The 22869-nt window shown below is 42.0% G+C and overlaps 1 protein-coding gene across 8 annotated transcripts in view; it reads right to left on the reverse strand.

Annotated features, from left to right (window-relative positions):
* The window catches only part of TSC22D1 (TSC22 domain family member 1), a 92070-nt gene extending 70235 nt beyond the window's left edge, over positions 1-21835 (reverse strand). For 7 of the 8 annotated variants that reach the window (XR_010308917.1, XR_010308909.1, XR_010308915.1 and 4 more), the window contains exons 1-2: positions 21041-21835; positions 17548-20405 (exon numbers count right to left, since the gene is read on the reverse strand). Coding sequence is in view for 1 of the 8 variants with exons in the window: in XM_064174965.1 (XP_064031035.1) it covers positions 17548-20372 (2825 nt within the window). In the remaining 7 variants the exon portion in view is untranslated. The remainder of the gene's footprint in view (positions 1-17547; positions 20406-21040) is intronic. The other variant, XM_064174965.1, reaches the window with a different exon arrangement.
* Positions 21836-22869: the final 1034 nt, after the last annotated feature.

Consider the following 22869-nt stretch of genomic DNA (forward strand, 5'->3'; position numbering starts at 1 on the left):
ACACTTGAGATTAGGAGGAAAAGAAAGCCCTAGTCACTGAGTATGTAGAAAGTACTTCTTGACAAGGAGATAGTCAGTCCAGTTAGATACACCTAAAGATACTGAGTAACCACAGCAGCTTAAAATAAAGGGCTAAAATAACATTTACTACTTACAGAGTAGTATCTGAAGGAAGAGGATATATTCAGTCAGTGGATTTACCTTTAGCTTCCTACCCACCCACTAGTCTTTATAGACATTCTCCACCAGAAGATTTCTTGCCCAAGAACATATTCTCTTCAGCCTTGATTATTGGCACCTCAGTACTAATATTTTGCATTAATTGTCCTGTATTTTGGCTACTTAACCAACTTTCATGAGTAGAATTTTCCCCTGCAGCCAAGGCTTCTATGCCTGATCTTCAAAAGTCCTGTTGTCCTGCATTGCTCAGCAATATACAGATTGCTGTCTTTTTTTCATGACAGAAAGCAAGGCCAAAAAAAACCCAACAGATTAATGAAGTCACCAACTTCTTCAGACTGGTGCTAGTTTGGAGCTAGCTAGAATGTTTTGGTGAGAAGAATTAGATTACAGGCTGTGAGAAGAAAACAATGGTGATGTCTACTTCACTGATAGGCTTGCTGAGACGTATAACAAGAACACAAACACAGATAACAGAGTTGCTCTCTGTCTGGGCTTTTGGCTGCATTTTTTTCCTCTCTAACCTAACCTGCCATCTCTCTGATTAATCCATCTGCTTCCTAACCCCCTGGCTGACCCTCCAATCTTCCTTGGGCATAAGGCAAGATCTGGGGTAAGGGAGAGGGATGGGAAAAAAGTGGAAAGGCAGTTGAGAGCCCCTCCTGGGGACTCAGGTTTCTAGGAGGGGAGTTGTGTTTCTGTATTACCTTTTAACTTGTATATTTCTGTATATAGCTGTGTATATACTGTAAATATCTGTTTGTATATTGTGCTAAGCTGTAAATAATAAGCTTCATTCAATTTCCAGAGCTAGCTGAGTCTAGTCTGGGTGATTTTACAACGTGGGTGTAAGGGGGGTAACACCCAAACCATCACAAGACTCCTGTCTTCCCAGCTGGTGTACAGAGGCATCAACAAAGTCATATTAGAGAAGGTCAGGTACATTTTCTTAAGTTTAAAGCTACACATAACTAGTCCATACGTGTGGTTGTGTGCACCTCCAACAGTCAGTACACAATTTACCTTCCAAGAATGTAGGATGCTCACATTTGGCACACAAGCACTACTGCAGTAACAATTAGGATTGTTATTTTATTCCACTTCAAACAACTGTTCCCATGTCCTGAGAAGCTTAACATACCCAAAACTAACTGAACAATTAATTTATCACCTAAAGAAGTCCCATTTTCCAATACTATCTAGACAATACTATGATTCAAATTTCAGACACAGACTGTCCAGCATGAGGAAAGAATAAACTTCCCAAACAGTAGTCGATGTGTTACTACAAGACTTGACTATTCCTCTTTCATTTGGTGTTATACAGCACTTTCTAATCTCATACTCAAAATGCAGAAGGCAAAGATAGATGAATTTATTAAACAGGTTACATACAGGAAAAAAAATGGATTAAGTATATAAATTTACAGCAATACACTAACATTAAGCAAACCCACCTTTGCTCATTGGTCTTATTCATTAGTTACTATGCAATGACTTGGAGTATATTGCCATGGTTTTTTTAACTTTGTATTTTAAGCCAAACAGCAAATGCCTCCAATACTACCTGACATTGCAACTGAGTATTTGAGATCATTTGCATTTGATATCTAGAAAAGGTCACTTGTTTGTTTTAAGTAACTGCAATCAATTTATATTTAAAAGAAAAGTTTGCCAAGCTTTTCAAACTTAAACCAAGACCAAAAGGCTTCCTGCATTTCTGAATTTATTACTCCTTTTATTGGTACCTAGCAACACCATTGCCCTCTGTATAAGCCACATCACATTTACCTTTAAAAACTAATTAAACATCCTCTCCAAATCCTGAGTACAATCCTGAAAAGCCTGCAGACTCCATCTTCTAAAGTGGGATTCCTGGAATGGGTGCTATAGATCAAATAAAATGCTAATATTTAGCCACTAACTGCATAAGGTAATACAGAACCTGGGGCTTGTCTTAACCCAGAGGTCTTGACTGAAGTCTCTCCCATAATGGTACTCTTTTGGGGATCACTATCCAAACACAAACCCATTAAGCAAAACATTTGTTTCCACAGACTGGACAAGATACACACATCCTGCTCTAAATATTCTGCTGTTGGATGGATTAAAACAGAAATACATCACAAAGAAAGCTGTTTTCAATATATTGCAAACTAGAAGTTCTAAATAAAGTCAGGGAGAAAAAACCCCACACCTAAGTAGATTACTTGTCTGCTTTAGAGTTTAGTGACCTCTGACGTTCTTGCTGATCTCTAGAGCACGATAGGCCAGCAATCTCTAGAAATCTAGAAGTCCTGATAAAACATGCTCCAGAATTTACTAGTAGTATGAAGTAAAATCCCTCCTCAGTGTTACTTAAAACATTTGAAAGAGCAGCATTGTGATGAGGAAGCATATTGGGGAAAAAAAGTTAGGTCAGATCTGAGAGTCCCAGTAACACTCTTTAAAATGACTGCTGGTGCTCTGGCTGCAAACACAACCACACAGACACCAGTCATGCTGAACTGTCCTGTTCTCTTTTTTCACTCTTAAGACAGCTCAAAGCATCTCTGGCAACAGCACTTACCTGATAGAATTGGAAGAGGAAGCACATAAAGCATATCACATCTTTCATTCAGTCCTTCGCAGGCAGCAGTAAAATTGAGAACCTGGCAATTTCAAATGCTTGCCATTTGCCTATTTATTCATTAGCAACAGCTAATGAAGTTATCCACAGACATTGTAAGAGGGGTTATCAGAACAGATGGCATCCTTCCTCCCCTGAGGCAGGGTATAACTACCAAGGCTGTCTCTCCAAAGTGCAGGAAAGAAGGCTGCTAAAGGCAATCCTGGTACCTGCACAGCCTCCTGCGACAGGACAAACAATATTCATTCCATAACATAAGCAATAAACTTATTTACATGTTTATAAAGAAGAACTAGCCCACAAAGGTCTACAGTGTACCCTGAAATATGATCAAGAATTTGAAAAATACAAAAGCAGGGACAAGAGGAAAATGCAACTACTGAAGTTTGTTTATTTACATCACAGTGGTGCAGCTACCACTTTACCCTGTACACCTTTAGTACTTCTTCACAGCTAGCTACCCTACACGCACTTCTCTAGTCCATTTCAGTATTTTGTGTTGCAAGGAAGAGTTGTTCCTACCTGGGGTGTATTTACAGGATTTTAAGCTTGCTCTCAATTATTTTGTTAAACAGCCTTAAAATCAAAAACAAAACAAAAAATTAGGAAATATAAACATCAGAAGTTGCCTTTTATTTATAAAGATTTTTTTCTTTTCACAGGCCTCCTGGATGTCTGCCAGCAGGGCTCTAATGCCAGTGCTATAACATCCAAAACGCTATTTTAAGCTGTTGCTGTGCTGACCATTACATTTTTGAAGCACGAGAACAGCTTCCTGAAAAAACAATGATTGTGAATAAGTGGTTTTCTTGTTAATTGAAACCGTAATACCTTGTTTCTGCTTACATGGCATCTTAACTTTTCACCCATGCTCTGACAGAGTAGGGCAGCTGTTACATCTTTCCCTACTCCAAAGGTGCAACAACCACCAAATTTTTGCTACTCTGTAGTCGGTAATGTATCACTACATGTCAGTTATCTTTTAGCAGCCTTCCAGTATTTGAAGGGGGTTTGCAGGACAGCTAGAGAGAGATTTTTCACAAAAGCACATAGTAACAGTATGAGGGGTAATGGCTTCAAACTGGAAGAAGCTAGATCTAGATTAGATGTTAGGAAGAAATTTCTTCACCATGAGGGTGGTGAGGCATACTTTAATACTACTTTAAAGTTTAAGTTAATTTTCAGGTTTAGTCTATTTCTGGTTTGGAATAAGAAAGTATGAAGCAGTATCATGTCTTCTGTAGTTGCCAGCACTACGTACTCTAGAAGTCACTGAAAGAGGTGAAAAGCCACAGCTGACCTATCTCAAAGATGTAGTAGCTTCCTTTAAATTGCCTTGATGTAGTTATTAGAAGCTGAAGCCAAAAGTAATTTAATTTTTCCATGTACTACATTAGTTCTGTATGATTTCCTACTTAAATATACATACACACATAATTACCCTCTAAGTGCTGCTAATTTCTAGACCTCTACAAAATCTTGTGGCAGTGAGCTCCACAGATAGAACCTTTCTTAACATTAGATAAAGCAATGTTACCCATTTTCTCTTGTTCCCAAATTACTGGGAGGTACATATGGTCTGGATCTTGTTCTAAACTAGTTCTCATTTATAAAGTACAGAAAAAGTGGAGCTTTAGGCTCCTTAGGAATCATTGTCTCAACCAGATATGTTATCAGAGCTTTAGGCTCCTTAGGAATCATTGTCTCAATCAGAAGTCTGAAGTAAGTTTACTCTTCAGCTTTAAACATTTGTTTCTTGGTTTAGGTATTACTGTCTAGTTTCATTTTTAATTCCTTCTAATCCCTGTAGATCATCTCGAGTCATTAAAAAAGAAATACAATAGCAGAACTGAATTTTGAGCTGTTGCAGGGCAGGTTCCAGGAATACAGCAGGCCTTGACTTGTTCCTTTTTTTTGTTTTCAAAGGATCTTCTGAGGTTTTTTATCCGTCTGCACCAAAACCAAATTACCATTTTGGAACATTTTACAACCTATTTAGAAGTCAAAGATATTCATTTACCGCAGTACATATTAACTCACCACATTCATAGTGGGCAAGAATGGAAAATCCCAGAGAAGGCAAAGAGTGACCAGATAATACACTCCATTGTACTCGGAGAACATGCGCATTCAGTAAGAGAAAAGGAAAGCCACCAGCCCTAACACGGACGTCCTGCTAGCACCAAAAGTCATAAGCAAGTAAACCTGGCCTACAGGGAAAACACCAAGGGCTTCTGGTTCAGTAGAGTGACTCTAAGAAAACAAAGAAGGGAAAAGAATACAAACAGATCTTTTCACAGTCTGACAAGAGGAATTAGCGATATGCAAACGTATTCTTTACTTAGTCACTCGCACCATCCTTTTTCTTCCCCCCTTTTATTGCATCTGCTATAAAGACTGATCAACAGAGTGTCATTTTCCTGAATTATTTACCATTCATCAAGAGCTCTCAAGCAGATGCTGGATGAAAACTAGGCACATGGATAAAAGCACAGGATACAGCACTGAGAACTCTAACACATCATTCCAGGCTTGGAAACTAGCTCTGCAAACTTTGCACTTTCCCAATGTTCTCAGGAAAGGAACAGAGTAAAGTTTTGAAGCCAGTACTTAGGTGTGTAAGCAAAGCAACAGAGTGAAGGTACAATGCAAACAGCTCACATCACACAAAGCAAACACACTGAGAAATCTTGAAATGTGATTTACATGCATATAAAATATATTAACCCGGTAAAACTACAATTAACATCAACCAATTGCTTCTGTTACGTATAATTTCAGAAGGTGCTGGCCTCAAGAGCAAAGTATCAATTAAAACAGTCACTTCCAAGGATAGATAGCATCACCACAACACTCGGTCACACTACCTAGACTGCAAACCCCACTACTGCAGGCCAGCAGCTTCTCCAGTGGTCACTTCCAGCCAGCAGCAGGCCTCTGGCCATAAACCATCAAGACAGAGCAGAGAGAATCCTTTCTTTGCCTTCCCAAGACATAACGCTGAAGGTAAGAGACGCACATATGTTCCCGGACACCTTTCTTGTTGAAAGCTAAAGGTTCAGAATCTCCAATTCAAACAGCTCCAGAACACAAACATCAAGATTTTCAAGTTCTCTACAGGGCTGTATTTTCCTTCTCAAGTGGCTGCTGCTTCTGTTACTATTATCAATTACTGTATTAGATGACTTAACACAAATATATCCTTCAAGAAGATCAAGCTGCCAAGTTAATAGCAGCCACGTAGGCATTTTAGGTGCTCACTGCCTCGTTTCAAACCTTAATTTTATTTCATTTTCAGAAGAGGCAAGAACTGAAGCAATTGTCTTAATTTTCATGACTCACGTCTATGCAATCTTAATTCAACCCACCATCATCAATATACTTACAGAGAAAAAATATGCTTACTTGATCAGAAAAAATGCAAATCTCTTCTCAGATACTGCATTTCAAACCATTCCTTACCAGTGTGAGATTACAAAACACCTTTGTTTAGCTCATAAAGACAATCTTTACAGTTAAATAGTATTCAGACATGCCTGGATCTTCTTTCATAAGGAAAAAAAAAACCTCTACTTTTTTTTCCCAGAAATTATGTTTGGCATTGTTTTTTTGTGGTCACCTTACACAGATTAGACTACCAATGGTAGTTTAACTTATCTTTTAACTTATTTCTAAAGCAAAGTGTAGAGCTTCCCAGTAACTTGATGATTTCTGAAATGTCATTGTTTCTACACCTTCTCTCTCATTAGAAGCAGACAACTTGAACCAATAGTTGAATACACACAACTAACAAGCAAAAACTAAAACACCTAGCACCCACCCTCCATGCTCAAAGTATTTTGCACAGGGACAAGTCACTTTAACCTCATCATGAATGCATTGCTTAGAATATATATTTAATATATAAAGTTCTACAGATCATGATTAATTTCCTATAGGATTTCTCATATGGTAGTCACCTTTTTAAGAGCAGTGCCCAAAAAGGTTGCTGGTTTAAGGAACTCAAGAAGGTTGCTGGTTTAAGGAACCCAAGAAGGCTGCTGGTTTAAGGAAAGCAAGCATTAAGAAGTGTTAGCATGTAATAAGCATATGTAGAGCATCTGTAAACTATAATTTCATTGTTTGAACATTACTGAATATAGACTTTAAGAGTGTCACCTTGTCTATTCCAAATTGTGCAAAGCTACACAGCAACACTGGCCAATGAACACTGCTCTAGTGATCATAGTAACAAAAACATGGAGAAGTGTCTGCATTCACAAAGGCTATACACTTAACCCAGAAAGATATCAATTTCTTATTTCATCACAGACAGCAAGTCTAGTGCTTATCATAAAGTACTTCCATTCCAGAGCTATCCAAGCAACTTGGAGAGAAATTCTAAAGACTACCTGTAAATTCAGTGAATTGTGGGATTTTTAAAAGCCAAAGTTGAAGAGAGACAGACTGTTTGCAGTCTGGGATAACTACATGGACGTTACACGAATCTGACTTGACCTTCCATCTAACAAAATGCAAACTCCAGCATTCAACAAAATGATATCCCAGTATTTAGGGGGGTTCAGGTGATTTTGTTGTTGTTACTGCAACAAAAATGAATAAAGTATTTCAGATATTTAGAGAAGGTACCTGTTCCTGAAACAGCAGCAATGCTTTAGTCTACCACATTCAAAGGCTGGACTGTGGGAAGGAACTCTTTTTAAAAACAAATCTTTTTTTTTTTTTCAAATGTGAGCTTCCCTCAAGTATCTTTTCAATTAACCACTATTAAGAGGAAGGGTTTCATGGGTTTCTTAAACACTTCAGGTCAGTATATATCAACACAATCCTTCATTTGAAAATACCTATGAATGCTTCACACGATTTTCATGTCCTTCACAGAATTTTTTGGTGGACTGTTTGTGGTACTTTCAGAGAAAACATTTTGCTTTAATAACTTCACAGGCACTTAAAAAAAAAACTAAATATTTTGAGTATTTGGACAGTAAACACATACACTGAAGATTCCCAGAAACTGGATTCTGACAGCCAGTCAGGAACTACTGCTAGCCACAACTACGTGCTGTAGCATGTTAGTATTTATTTTTCCCCTCCCACGGATCACAGTACTGTCGAGAACCTGAAAATATCTTGTCACCATCTTTCATTTACACAATTTCCAATGAAATAAAAAGACTGCTCAATTATTTTGCCATGCTCCAGCATAAGCAAGCAACACTAAGATTCTGAACATCCCAAGAATAGTTAGTGAAACCTCACAGAAGAGGCTAACCCATGCTTTCCAGACCAAACGGTGACTCAGTTTTCAATGCAGTATTCCAGAGATGGAATACTTTATTATTAACAAAGTACACCTCTAAACAAATATGCAAATTAATATTCTCCTTTGCTCCTATTTTTTTTATGAATTACTGAAAACATTTTAAAATTTGCCTGCTTTAATGCATCACCTTAAAATCAATTCAGAAATTGTATCACCATCAGATAGCAAGTTCATCTTTTTTTTGCTCTTCTGCCATAAAGTGGCCAGCAAAGTAGAGCCCAAATTCATAACTAAGCCTTTCAGATACTATTATATTAATAAGAGGCTGTATTACCAGCAACTGCACAGACTTGGCTCTAACAAACACATATCTGACACCAATATTAAAATCCCTTTCTCAACTAGAAAAAGAACGAAGAAAACCAAAACCACTGTGAAACATTTCACACCTTCTTTCCTCCCTCCTCTCTCTCCAATCAGATACTTGCTTGGGAACTCCTCTCTCACAAGCAATTACAGAATTGGAAGCAGTCTCACAGACTTGGAAGGAAAGAAAAGAACATGGAGACACACGTATACCCTTGTAACTTAACATTTCACCCAATTTGGGATATTAGGCCTACTAAAGAAACACTTGGCAGTGCCATATGCTGATCCACTCTTAACATAATAACCTCACCCAACAGATTAGAGGTAGATTTATACCTTGAATTCATTTGAGTGCTACAGTAAATTACTTAAGTATGTAAAATATGTAGTCATTAATTCATGTTTCCTTATGTTTTCACTTGATTTAATAAGAATGTAACAAATTAAACCATAAGAGCAGCAATCACTCCTCCTCTCACCAGGACATGTGTAGAGTTATTTTGGGGGTTTGGTTTTTTTACTAATTAAACCCTGTATGTTCTTGTACACACATAAGCAGCACACAAAATCTTAGATCAAAAGATCAAAACAACAAAAAAAACTTTAATCAAGATATTTAGTAGGCATTTCAAGTGAAGGTCAGCTCCAGATTTGCATGAAACAGCCTATAGCATAAACCACAATGCTGAATGTAAGCTAATTATTAATACAACTTCCATCCTTGCCAGATTTCAGAGACGCTGAGAGTTTGAGAATTCTGTACTGCAAGTGACACCAAGGGACAATGACAATTAATACTGTGCATAAGTTTACATCATGAAGTATCTTGAGTTGTTCTGATTCCCCTCACACGGCCTTTCTATAGGGCACTGCTGCATGAATTCCTACAGAAAAGGGAAAGATTCCACTTCTGCCAGACTCAACCCAGAAGAATTCAAGTACTATTTACAATCCACAGAGATACCTCTTTAGAGAAATACAGAATCTTTTCAAATGGTACAAACTCACATTATGATACTCTGACATGTACATTCAGTAAAATTACTGAGTTGAAAATATCCTTCCAGGAAATCTACTGAAGTTTTTTTTTTTGCACTCCATCCTAACTCAGCAGCAATAAATGCCAAACAAGTAACTCATTCAGATTCCACCCGAGAAGTTTTACCTTGTTCTTCTTTATAAAGAAAAGTATTTCAAAGTTGCAATCACAGTGGAAATCGGTATTCATATATGAGTTACTAAGCTTGTTTTTAATCACACACTTCCTAACAGCACTAAATATACAGAAAGACAAAATTGGTTTATGTTTTGAATTATTTGATTTCTACAGTTTCTCACACGTACATTATGACTGCCAGTCATCGTGTTTCTCATCTATACACAATTCTAACAGTTGGGTGAAGTGAAGGTCAGAGGAAGCTTAAAAGGCACATAAGTTTTCCCCACTCTTGAAAGAGATTTTATCCTTCTACACTGCACAAAAACTCAAAGTTACTGGAAAAATAGAAGTTATTTCAATACCCTTCACCTGTTTAAATGAAAGTACCATTTACAAACAACTCAGAACAGAGACTAAATTCAGAAACTTAACACTTCATGCAATTAAAAGGACTGCTGACTAAATATGTAAGCACCAAAGAAGATTAACACTCAGTTACGAATAAGTAGGACTGTTTAGTGACCTATGAGACAATGGATTACAAATGAAAGATCAACAATATCTGAAACAACATTTTTTACCTTACATTTGATTTGCACCTGCTGATCTTACAGGAATGAAGCAAGTGTAACACTGAGGATACAGAAATAAGCACACACTAACAGCACTGCATGCTGCAATTACCTTACATGCATAACCTCTATTAACAACTACACTGCAATATAGCAGTCAAAAAACCTGTTATCAAATGCATTCAGACACTCAGACTATAGCTGAACATGTATCTGCATCTTCAGCAACTTTCAGTGCTGTCTTGAATACTTAGTACAATACTTTGATACTGTTGCTTAAGCAACTGCTGAAGAAGCCTAAATCTTGATTACACATCAAGAAATCAAGAGCCCTGAAAAGTTTCTTCAGGATATCCATGCCAATTATAAAAAGAAAAAGAAAAGGGAGGGGGGACACACAGATAAACAGAAGGTTGGACAAGTACTTAAGTCACACACAAGCTCAAACAACTTGCCTGGACAAGTGATTTAGCACATTTAAGCATCAGGCTATAGAACACTCCACAAGCAATTTTGAGTTGCTATGAAATTTATACCATACTAGAAATACTGTCTACAAACTGTAGGCTCACCCATATCATTCTGCTAAGCCTAAAATTACAGCAGATCTTCTGCTACCTGTTTTAGCCATTTAGAACATGTATGTATTTAAATGCACATCTTAATTGTTGAAGGTATTAAATATATGAAGCCTCACTAAGTACCTTGAAAACAGCATAATAAACACTTCAGCATGAAGGAAAATAGTTTAAAATGACATGACAACATACACTGGCCTAAGTGGCCAATTTGAGGCATATCTACATGTGAATTTTTCCCCAATTGGCACAGTGGTGAATCCTTGAGCTCCTTTTGAGGTACATGTGGAGCTACACTTAGACTAACCTATTCCTGCATTTATGTAGCCCAGTTAATCTTTTTAATAATCCAAATAGCATTATTTTAAAGTAATAGCAGTAATTTTCAGGCTCAATGTCCACTGATTATAATTTTAAACATTATGATAAAAAGACTAGTGAAATGCCAGAAAATTTTCAACAAGTAACAAATGAGCAGTTAAAACCACTCAGGTGAAGTTAACACCCTCAAGTGTAAGTTAAGGCAGAGGAGCAGAGACAAAACAGTGTAGCAACAAATTAATCGCTTTCTCAACAAAAAGTTGTCAAGTTTACTGTGACTCCTCTACCAAAACAAATGTTCAAAGATTTTATATCCCAAGTGCACAAAAAATGGATAAAATTGCACAAGGTCAGTTACTCAAGCTTAATGTTGTGCCTGAGCTATAAGTATCCCTCTTAATCTCTGCGTGATACAGAAGTCAGAAGTCCTCATTTAGTAGGTGCTACCAAGTCAGTCAGTCTACAACGCAACTGACATTGATAAAATATCTGAACTACCAGAGGCAGTGTTTTAGCATTTGCATGTAATTTGCCTGCCAAACATTTATAACCTCTAAATCTCTCTCAGGATAGTCTACCTACCTTCAGTGGAAGATGGAGACTTTTGCATATAACTGCAACCACAAACCAAATCCTGCTTTAAACACTGATAATGCATAATGGGTGTTTGGAGGCTTGCACAAAATGAGCTGATAAGGGTTTCTACACCACAACTGAATATAACACAATTACTAACCTTGTTAGCAAATTCCAAAGGCAGATCAGAAACTAAAGTGTTGCAAGACATTAAAGCCAGAAGGATGATCAGGTGCTCCAATTCGATACCATAATTATGCTGCACTTCCATCATGCAACTCAACTCTGTGAATGCTTCAGAACAGGCTAAAATAAAGTGGTATCTCCAGTCACTCAAGAGCTCTTTCCATCTTAGCTTTAGGCTATGGTTTTCTGTACAATCACATTGAGAATAAACTAGTTCCTTATTTATGATGATCATTACCATGAAATAATTTACTGAATAATCTTACCCTTAGTCCCTGCTTAGCATACTATTAAAGCATGCTTTGGTTCAATACTGTTACCTTTGGTGGCCTAAGTGCAATAAATGCAAGGTATAGGCTCACTTCTTTAACAAGTTTTTAGTTATTCATTGTGTAATACATATTACACACAGCACATTGTAGTCTCAGAAATTAAACAAGAAGGGAAAAGGACCAGTGCATTAAATCAATGTGAACAAAGACACATTATTCTTTTCTATTCTTTTTGACATTCTACCTGCACCAAAGTGCAACCTCAGATCACAAATTATTCCAAAAAAGGTCACATCAAGAATACACTTGTTATTACTACACTGGTATTCAGGCATGCATAGTTTCTTCTTCTAAAAGACTATATTGGCAATATTACTGTTTACAATTTCATCTACTTCCTAAGTTGCTATAGACATGTCTGAAAAGGCTTACTTAATCACCCCCTGTAGAGTGAACATTATTATAGCAGGACTTTTTATAGTGTAGGTGTGCTATCCATATGTCTTAACTTACACTTAAGCAAGATAACATTTAACATTTTGGGGGGAAGCTGGGTTTTGGAGAGAGAGCTTGTTTGCTAATTTTTTTTGGTTGGTTGGTTTGTGTTCTGGTTTGATTTTTACTGTTTCTATTTTTTAATCGTTTTCCCCTCCCATCCTCAAACTTTACTAGCTTACCAGAGACTGTTACACTCATTACACCATTGCAGCATTATCTAGATCACAATAACTGGCAAAGGCTGAAACCTGAAGCCACCAATACGCAGACTGACAAAAGGAGAATTCTAATTTCCACATCAGCCTGTAACATACAATGCAAATCCTGAGACAGTAAAGATTGCTTCTCAACATTAAGTATTTTCAAAGCCTTGTTTGCTTTTACATACACATATAGAGATATTTAGTCTCCTTATCCACTGATGATTTCCAAAGAGCAGCCAACAGTGCAATGCTAAGGAACATTTTCTGTAAATCAGCTGGAGAAATGCATTCCTCAGGATCTCCAACAATCTGCCTTCAGCACTAAATTACCACTTTTACAACCCCCTGAAATCTGTTGGGTCTTCCTGTCTTTAAAGGCAACGTATTACCAACTACTGCAGCAATCCTTAGTTCAAAGCACATCATGGCACACAGAAAATGCATCTATAAAAGACGTCAGAAAAAGGTCCATCCAAATGAGTATTGCCACCTACAGATGGCCAGCAGGCATACAAGATGCAAACTCGAAATCCTTCATTCTTCTTTAGTTAGAGCAGAGAGTAACCAAGTCAATTCTGCCAACAGTAGGTATTTTATTTCATCAGATGAAACAGTGGACTCATCAACAGGACACAATGGCAACCACATTTTCTTCACCAGAACCCTCTCTTCTTACTCATGTGACTCGCTGTTACTGACCATAATTATTATTTCAAGTTCCATAAATAGCCAAATTGAAGCTATAAAGAGACCTGTTTAAAAGTCAGGCTCCTGGAACTTCAGTTACATAATTTTCAAACTGGGGGCAAGACTCTGAAGTTTAAGACCCAAAAAAACAGAAAATGGCAATGCTGCCCCTAGGATGCAACTAGAAAAACAAACAAAAACACCCCATCTGATACATGCTAATCTACCATCCATTCTTTGTTGTCAAGTATCTTCTAAAACTATCTTCTCCCTTTTATATCAAATTCACAGAAGTAAAACTTAAGAGCAAATTAAAAAGCCATATAAACGCCAAAGCATGACTAAGTTACTTCACAAAAAAAACGTTTGAAACTCCCAGTTCCCATTTACTAGCATCTTCAAAAGGTATTCAATTGCATCTGTAAACATTTCTTTTGTACCTGATCAACCTTCCCACTCACTTAATTTTCTGTCTTCTTGATTTACAAGCTAGTACCAGTTACCACTAACTAGAGATTCTCAAAGGCTGTTCACAAGTCTTTCAATTCTTAGGTTCAGCTTTAATCTGCCAGCCTCTCCACAGACTTAATAACAAGCCAAATGTTTTCCTATATGAAAAACATTTCCTCCTCTTTTTTCCTGGCCAGCTGTAAAGGAATCTTTTAATAAAAGTTTCTCTTAGAAAATGCATTCATAGGAGGGTCCCAGATAATAAAGAATACTTCAAATATCAATGTCATTTTTATGTCATCATTTTTTCCTCCCTTTTTGCTTCACTGATGGATGAAATGCACATACAACATGCATCACACTAAATAAAAGCAACTCTACAGGAAAGGCTGTAAAGGACATGGAGATGGTTACTAGTTCTCTTATTCTTCATTCAAAAACTCTGCTTTGGAGTAATGGCAAAGTTTCAGATTAAGTTCTTTTAAAATTCACATACAGCAACTTTAATAAATGCTGTAAAATATATTTTTTTTCAGTTTTCACTTCACAGATAATTTAAAAATCCTACAAACAAAATCCTACTGTGTGCATCTATAGCATTGTCTAGTAAAACTCATTTTGCAACACTAAGTATAAATACACAAGAATAATTCACTGCAGTACAGACAATGCATTTCCCCCACACTGAAGTTGCAAAAGAATAAAAGAAATCCTCTTCATTTTTAGTATCTCTTATTTGAAGTCATAGTAGAGATTAAAAAATAATTCATATGGTGTAGAGGTTACAGTTCCCAAAGCAGATACACTCCACACTGTCTATATTTAAAAAGGCCATGCCCTGATCACAGGCACAGAACGAGCTGCAAATGGTGTTCTAAAAATTGAACAGGGCTAAAGACTTAAAGATATTGGCACGTCTTTAAACGCAATTATACACAGGTTTAAGGAAAGCTGGGAGTTAATCTAAACAAGGTATTACATGGGTCAGATGTTTTTTCTAAGGCACTCTAAATGGAATTTTACAGCTTCTTCACTGGCCCAATTATGTCATCATTTACTTCTTTCTCCTACCTTTTCCCTTGCCAGGATTAAAATCACTTGGGATGCATTGATATATACCTTCAGTAATATATGTCTGCACAGGAGAGAGAGATAAGGATTTTACACACACGTATTTAGAGTATATCTGATTCTTAAATGTTTGTGTGCATTTAAAACACAGTATATCCTCTGTGAAAGAGGGGATAATCTAACCATCGAAAAGCTCTCAAGACGGCCAGAGAAGTGAGGACGCAAACAGAACAGTAGCATATCTTGTACTACCTTCAGTGAGTGATGAGATCTAAGATCTAGACCAAAAAATTCCAGTGAAGATGACAACAGAGTAACACCATGCCCTGCGATCCCCTGGAAGTAGGAACAGAAGGAAACTCACCAAATTTCTAATGTTACAGGCAGACATACAGGGAGAAGCACTGCTGTAAATTATCTAATTGTATGCAAAAGCAATCTGAGCACTACAGCCTTGCAAAAAAGCCACAATTATTTTTGGTCTCCATTTAATAGAGTCATATCCTGCTCTGTTTAAAGAATCTAAATGATTTTCCAACTGCAGCTAAACAAAAGTGTAGTCTACCTGGAGATGACAGATTGAACAAAGGCGCAACGTGCATGGAAGAAGAAAGGATATGATCTTTAGCTAGCCAAATAACAGAGGAAGAAGGTATTTCTGGCTATTGTTACCCAGAGGGATTTAAATATTCTGGAGAAACTACCAATCATGACAAACAGCTAGCATATGCTCTTAAAATCAGGGTGCAGTCACATAACTAGGTATCATTTTCCAAAACACTTGCGTATCAAATATATTCATCACTTTCTTACTCAAGATCCCCTGAAAGGTTAGGGGACTTTTTGGGTAGTTATTAAAAAACAAACACCACCACAAAGAAAAAAAAAGCCACAACACCTAAGACCAAACAAACAAAACAAAAAACCACCAAACACCAATAATATCTGTGAAAAGAAGGTTTAGAAAGATAGAAGGAATGAAAACAAAACTGCTGAGAAAATTGACTGCTAGTAGCATAATGACAGTGCTGTGAGCTTTAACACCTCAAATCTGTCTTCTACCACCTTCACATACTTATTGACTAAAAAACATAATCATAATGGAACAATGTTGCAACTTGTCTTCTAGTGCTCCTGGAAGACAAGCTGCTACTCATTATAGCTCGCTGGCATTTTAGAAAGACATGATGAAAGCCACTAAGGAAGTCAACACCTCATGATCAACATCATCAGTGACTGCTGATAGAGTTAGTATTTTCAATATTAAGAAAAAAAAAACAGCCTCTCCCAGCAACCAATTTTTTTTTTTTAATTAATTTTGGCCACTGATATTACTCCTGATTTGAGTTATGGTACCAAGCACATATTTGTGAACTACTTCACCTTCCCATCATTATGGCATTTTCCCCACCTTGTGTAGTGTTTTATTTTGTCACTCGTCCAAGTTTCAGGTTTTCTTTTCTAGTGTTTTCTGTCCTCTCCCACATTCTCAAGGCAAGTTATTTACCTTAAAGTTACTTCTCACACTAATGTAGCTTCTTAGGCAAGAAGCTCTTTGGGAGAACCATCCGAGTCTTCCTGTCCATTTGTAAACATGTATCACAAAAGATCCTCAATGCGGTGAGGAATTTCCACGCATACTTACTATCAAACAATTGCACTTGAAAACTGCTGCACAGATCACTTCAGCCTGCACACTCGAGGGCCTTTCACAACTGACAGCTGCTCTGCACACACTTGTCAAGAGAAGGAGGGTATTCGCATGCATGTACCATTAAGACCAGCCAATTGTCCATTATTTGAAAAGGTGAAGGTAGAAGAACATGTGCAGTTTCTTGCTCTGACTGCAGAGAATCAGTGCAGCAGATTCAAAGGCTCACCACGCCTCTGCAGGCCTGTATGGCTTTCACAATGGATTAACGCTTTGAAGCAAAACCACCAAGACCAGAAGTGCCCCAAGTTCAATTTAAAGAGCCACAATGGTGTCGCTGAACCTCCCTTTTCCCACCATACTCATTTGCCTAAAGCGTCTCCTGGCTGTCAAAAGAGAAGGCTTCTACATACACCACAGCCTCCCAACTGGTTCAACCTGAGTAAAGTCAATACTTGAAAAACAGAAGCTGAGACAGGATGAAGCCTAGGCTTGTGAAAAAAAAAAATCTCTAAATCTACCTAAGAATAAATACTAATTATTTCAGCATAAGAATCTAAACTACAGTCACCACTAGCATGCCCACATTCCATGGCATTCTTTTGTCTTCCTCTATACAATGGAAATATACACACTGTCAGGTTGTGAAACACGATTTACCCACACAGCAGTTGCAGAGCATAATCAATGCAACCCACCCCCATCAAGAGAAAAACAAGTATCTTAAAATACTACTACATGTGCTGGGACCTGCGAAATACTATTTCTAATTAGACAAAACATCACATGGCTTCATTTCACAGAATGGCTGTAACAAGACCTGCAAGTTACTGCAAATCAAACCATCAAACACTCCTTTAGTAAAGTTCCAGGCAGTCTTACCTCTCGTCCTCACCATCTACGAGAGGTGTCGTCAACGGCAGCACCTTCAGCGGAAAGAGTGAAGCAGAGGATGGCATGTTGCTGCTGCTACCACCATCTGAGGCAGCTGATGTTCCAACACCACTGTCGCCACTGGCAGCTTGAGGTAAACCCACTAAGGAAGGTTCTGTAGGGCGTCTGCCATCTTCAATTTGGCTTACAATTGACTGAGCTAGTGATTGTGCAGGGAACTGGGTAGAACTTAGTGGCATCTGCTGTGGCACACTCTGTGCCACTGGCATACCTATGCTTGCTGATATCAAGGGAGGCTGACTAGCACTTTGAGACAAATTCCCATTCTGCGCAGACGAAGCTTGTGTTATGTTCTGTGGCTGTCCCAAACCTATAGAAGCAGAAGGTATGCCAGGAGGGACAGCTGAACCAGCTTGACTTGGTGCAGGAACAGTACTAGCAGAAGGTATAGGGCTAACTGCAGGCAGCTGCTGGCCAGTCATCCCTTGAACTACAGATTCCACTCCTTGTGCCTGTGGCTGTACAGGTAACAAGGTGTTTTGCTGAGCAATGACCATTTGCTGAGGGAGGCCTGAAGCGCTGGCCTGCAATCCCTGCTGCATTATTCCTGTCTGCACAGGCTGCACTACTTGTGAAGATGGAGGAGCAGCCGTTGACGGCATAACTGGAGGTGGAATTTGGTTTGCAGCGGACGGTGGCTGCACCACAGCAGCTACACTTCCCTGCTGCCCAACATTCAGCATCTGACCACTAGTACCTACACCTGGTATTGCTGCTGGAGCATGTGCAACAGGCTGAGCAGGGGCAGCAGCTGGATGTGCTTGTACTGAAGGCTGTATGCTCTGTGCCTGGGCAACAGGAACTGGTTGCCCTGCTCCTACTCCTGTAGAACTAGGCTGCATGGCAGGAGCTGGAGTCTGAAGGATCTGCTGATGTTGCATGTAGTCTGGCATAGCCCCCGTAACAGAGTTTTGGTTCACCGGCTTAACATGACCTGCAGCCATCTGCGTAGGAACGGTCTGCTGCTGCTGTTGTCCATACTGCAACTGCTGCGGTTGTACAATTGGCAAGGTCTGCACAGGCTGTGCTGGCTGTGAATATGGTAGCTGCTGTTGAGCCATACTTTGAATGGCAGGTTGCTGGTGGCCCAGAGATGGGGATACACCTAGCATATTAACCGGGGATGGCTGAACCCCAGTAACAGTGGTTAGACTGGCCTGTGCAGGAGGCTGGACCCCTGGCTTCTGCTGTGGATAGTTTACTTCTTGAGAATGCAGCTGGACTTGTGCAAGCTGTGATTGAGAAACACTCTGTGGTATACTAGATGCTGGAATTGCTGGAGGAGCAGTGCTGCTAAAATCCATCTGCTGTGGACCCACACCTTGAAACGCTTGCTGCTGTACCACAGTAGGTGCTCCCATTTCTCCACTTCCCACACTTTCTGTATAGTGACTCAGTGTGCTTACATTGCTGCTAACAGAACTCCCACTGGTGCTCTCCCTTTCAGAAGTCACTTCAAGCGGGTTTTGTTTTATCGTCTCTACTGCTTTGTTTACTGCTACTCCTTCTGAAACTGCAACAGTGTTTTCTTTATCATAGAATTCAGTGCAAGTCCATCTACCTTTTTTGAAAGGTTCAGAACTAGAATCTAACTTTACAACCCTAAACCTTGATGTGCCAGATGCAGGCTGCTGCTGGCTTGATCCTACTGCCGTTCCTGCAGTTGGATTAGTAACATTGTTAATGACACTAGAGGAAGCACTCGTACCATTGCCAACACCACTCAAGATATTCACATTAACATTGCTGCTAGTTCCAGACAAAGCATTTACATTACCAGTACTTGTGATGTTGTTTAAATTCATAGTACCAAGCACATTGCTTGCCACACTAGAACTACCACCACCCATATTATTTAAGGTACTAGTTCCAGCAGCAGGACTTATACCTAAATTGCCAGGAGTATTTGTAGTGCGGATATTAGACACAACGGATGCTGAGGAACCAGTGGATGATGCAGCAGAAACTGGTGCCGTTGATATTACACTGTCAGAGCTTCCAGTTGTTGATAGCTTTCTAAATGATGGGCTAGGTGGTGGGCCTCCAGAAATTGGGGCACTGCCCATCCCAGGATGTGATGGATGATGGTGTCCATGATGGTGGTGATGAAGATGATGGTGGTGATGAACATGATGGGGGTGAACACTTCCATTGATCACAACACTCTGCTGTGGGTGATGAGGCAGAGGAGCATGCTGCTGAGGAAGGTGAGGCTGGTTTGGAGAAACGGCCCCAGGAGTCTCTGCCTCTTGGAAGTTATTTAAAGTCTCTTCAGAGGAGCTCCTCTCAGGTTCTCCCAAGTCAGTGGCTCTGGATAAAGAAACATCCAGGATTTCTGAAGATGACAGGTCTTCAGTGTGGGACTCATCCAGGTCATCATAGCTTTCTGTATCCTCAGCTATGCTGTTATTAGAGCTCATACTAGCTGATATTTGAGCAGGGGTCACACTGGTAATCTGGAAGCCACTTTTCTTTTTCATTTGAGCTCCAGTCTGCACAAGAGGCTGTGGCTGGAGCTGAGACTGCGAGAGGAGGTTCAGGCTTTGTGGAGGAGGGGGTGTCGGCTGTGGACCCGCTGAGGAAGATGCTGCAGGAGATGCAGGCGGCGGCTGGACCAACAACGGCGGCTGATAATCCTCGGCGGAGAGGGCAGTGCTCCCAACGCCGGTACCTGGCGCAGTGGGAGCAGTAACGCAGCTGCTGCCGCTGCTACTGCTGCTGCCCCTTCTAGGAAACATTGCCGGGTGCGCCATCTTCCTAGCACTAATGTCTGCGGCTGAGTCAGGCTGGTGCATTGTATCGGGTGTATTTTAAGAGTGCGGTACCCCGGTATAGAGAAAGAGACAGACACACACAGACAGTTAGCTTAGAACTCACGGCAGGGCAGAGAAACACCATGCACAAACCCCCCCTCCCCCGGCTCCCGCAGCGCATGGGCTGAGAGGCACCTCGGCACCGCCGCTAACCAACCCCCTCCCCTCCTCCTCCCCTCCCGAGACAGGGAGGGGGCGAGGACCGCTCCTCTGCCGCCGCTAGATTAGCGCCTCTGAATGTAACACTTTCAATCCTCCGCCATTCACTTTCTTTCTCCCTCTCCCACCCACCCCCTTTTGATTTCCACCACCACCACCCCCTTCCTCGGCCGCCCCCACTCCCCCGCCCGCGCCTCTCCCGGGGGGTGGGCAGCTAACAGAAGTAATGCCTGCGGTAACCGGCCAGCCCCAGGGACGAGCCCCTTCCTCCCCGCGTCTCGCCGGCAACTGGCAAAACCGCCCTCCCCATAGCGCTCGCCGTCGCCGGGCCGCCGCCTCCTCGGCGGGGAGAGGGCAGCCGGCAGGCCCTCAGGGTAGACCGGCGAGGCGGACGGCGCCCCTCGCCATCACAGCTGTAGTAGTAGTAGGAGGAGAGAGCAGATACGTACAGGACTGGCGCACAGTAGGGCGGCAGCGGCAGGCTGAGCCGGGCAGGGACATCCCCGTCAGTGGCAGCCATGGAGCTGAATCATTTTGGGTATTAAAAAGATGAAATAAGGAGGGAAGAAACGCAGCAGCAACCCAACAAGAGAGTCCATAAAAAGGAGAGCGGGAGGGAGAACGGGGGAGCCAGCCAGGCAGCCTCTCTCTCCTCCCTCTGTGTCTGGCTGTCTCTGGAGGAGGCTCTGCTCCGCACGCTCTTCCTTCCCCCTCCGCCTCCTCCCCTCTTTATAACAGGCGGCACCCGCTCTTCCTCCGCAGCAGAACTGCGCTTGGGATCCGTCCACCTTCAGCGTGCGCGTCCACCTCGTCCTTTCTTCCCTCCGGGTCTCTCCCGGCTTCCCCGCCGCCGCGGGTCTGTCCCCCGCCCGGCCCCGTCTCCTCACGGAGCGCTGGAGGAGGGCGCTGCGCGGGGCTGCAGGGGGAGGGGAAAGCTCGCCAAAGGGGAGGGCAGGCGAGAGACAACGTAAGATGGCGGCGGCCGCCGCGCATGCGCGGCCCGCTGGCAGACATAAAGCCCGTCTGGCCGGGGCTGACGGAAATAGGTTCGGCTCGCGTGGCGGAAATTGCCGAGCGGCGCCGAACCCAAGGAGGGGGAAGGGCGGGGGTGTTCCCGCGTGGCGGCGCTCCGAGCTGGGGAGGGGGCGCCAGGCGGGGGCTAGGCTGTGGCTGTACTGGGCAGCCGCCTGCCTACCCGGCTGCCTCGTTCCCCCAGGTGCCCCTGTCTGCCTCTTCTGGGGGCCCGCAGCATGACTGTGCCTCACATGACCCGCCGCCACCGCCGCCTCCCCCCTCCCCCTCGCCTCGGCTCCGTTGCAGATCTATTCAAGTTATTCATCACCTTCTTCCTCCCCTCCCTCGGTCCAGAATATTCCTGCCCATTCCTTTCGCTCGCGAATGGGGAACGCGGCGCCGCTTTGCTCGGTGGGTCGCCATCCCCTTTGTGTCCTCCGTGGCTCCCCCCGCCCATCTCCTTGGCGGGGGTCGCAGCGGGTCGTTAACGCTCCGACATGGCCGGTGTTTCCCGGCCCTTCCCCCGGCCCCCTGGCACTCTGCCCGCTCGGCCCGCCGGGCGGGCAGGTCCTCGGGGCAGAACAACGGTGTCACCGGGCAGTGGCTGGAGGCCCCGGGTGCTGCTACTGCAGCACCAACCGTTCGCAGGGCAAGAGTTGCGAGCTCGATGCCCAGGCGCGCACGGACGTGGCGAGACGGTATCGGGCAGACGGGGCCGTGGCGAGGCGGGGGGCAGTGCCAGTGCTGAGGAGGGAACTATGCCCACAGGCAGCGGGCTCAGGTGAAATCCTCCGTCAGCCTTCACCAGCGATGCATGTGTGCGTGCGGAGAAGCTTCTGGTGCCAGCCCTAGAGGAAGCGCACCGAAGCGCTGCTTTAAAACTGATGCTGTTCAAAGGTATTTGTGAGTTGCTGAACGGAACTGAGACGAAATCCACCAGCCTCCTCGCCGCTTCCTTGCCGGCATCCCGCCGTGGAAGGAAGACCGCCTGTCTCTCTCACGGCAGGGCTGCTCCAGCTCTCCCCCGTTCCAAACCGAGCATCTCCTCGTTGTGGACCAATGACCATCTGATCTCTGAAGATGTTTGATGCACGCAAGCTTTCTCCCTCATGCTAAGGTCAACAGAGCTGCCCAGCGAGTTGGCAAGTGTCTCATAGCCACACAAGCTCGACAGATTGGCACCTTCAGCGTTGCTCCATTCATCAGGGTGCCCTCTGGGCGCACTTAAGGGTGCCTTAAATTTGGTGCATGGAGAAGGGGACGG

The sequence above is a fragment of the Pogoniulus pusillus genome, chromosome 3, assembly GCF_015220805.1.
Source record: "Pogoniulus pusillus isolate bPogPus1 chromosome 3, bPogPus1.pri, whole genome shotgun sequence".
NCBI classification, from domain to species: domain Eukaryota; kingdom Metazoa; phylum Chordata; class Aves; order Piciformes; family Lybiidae; genus Pogoniulus; species Pogoniulus pusillus.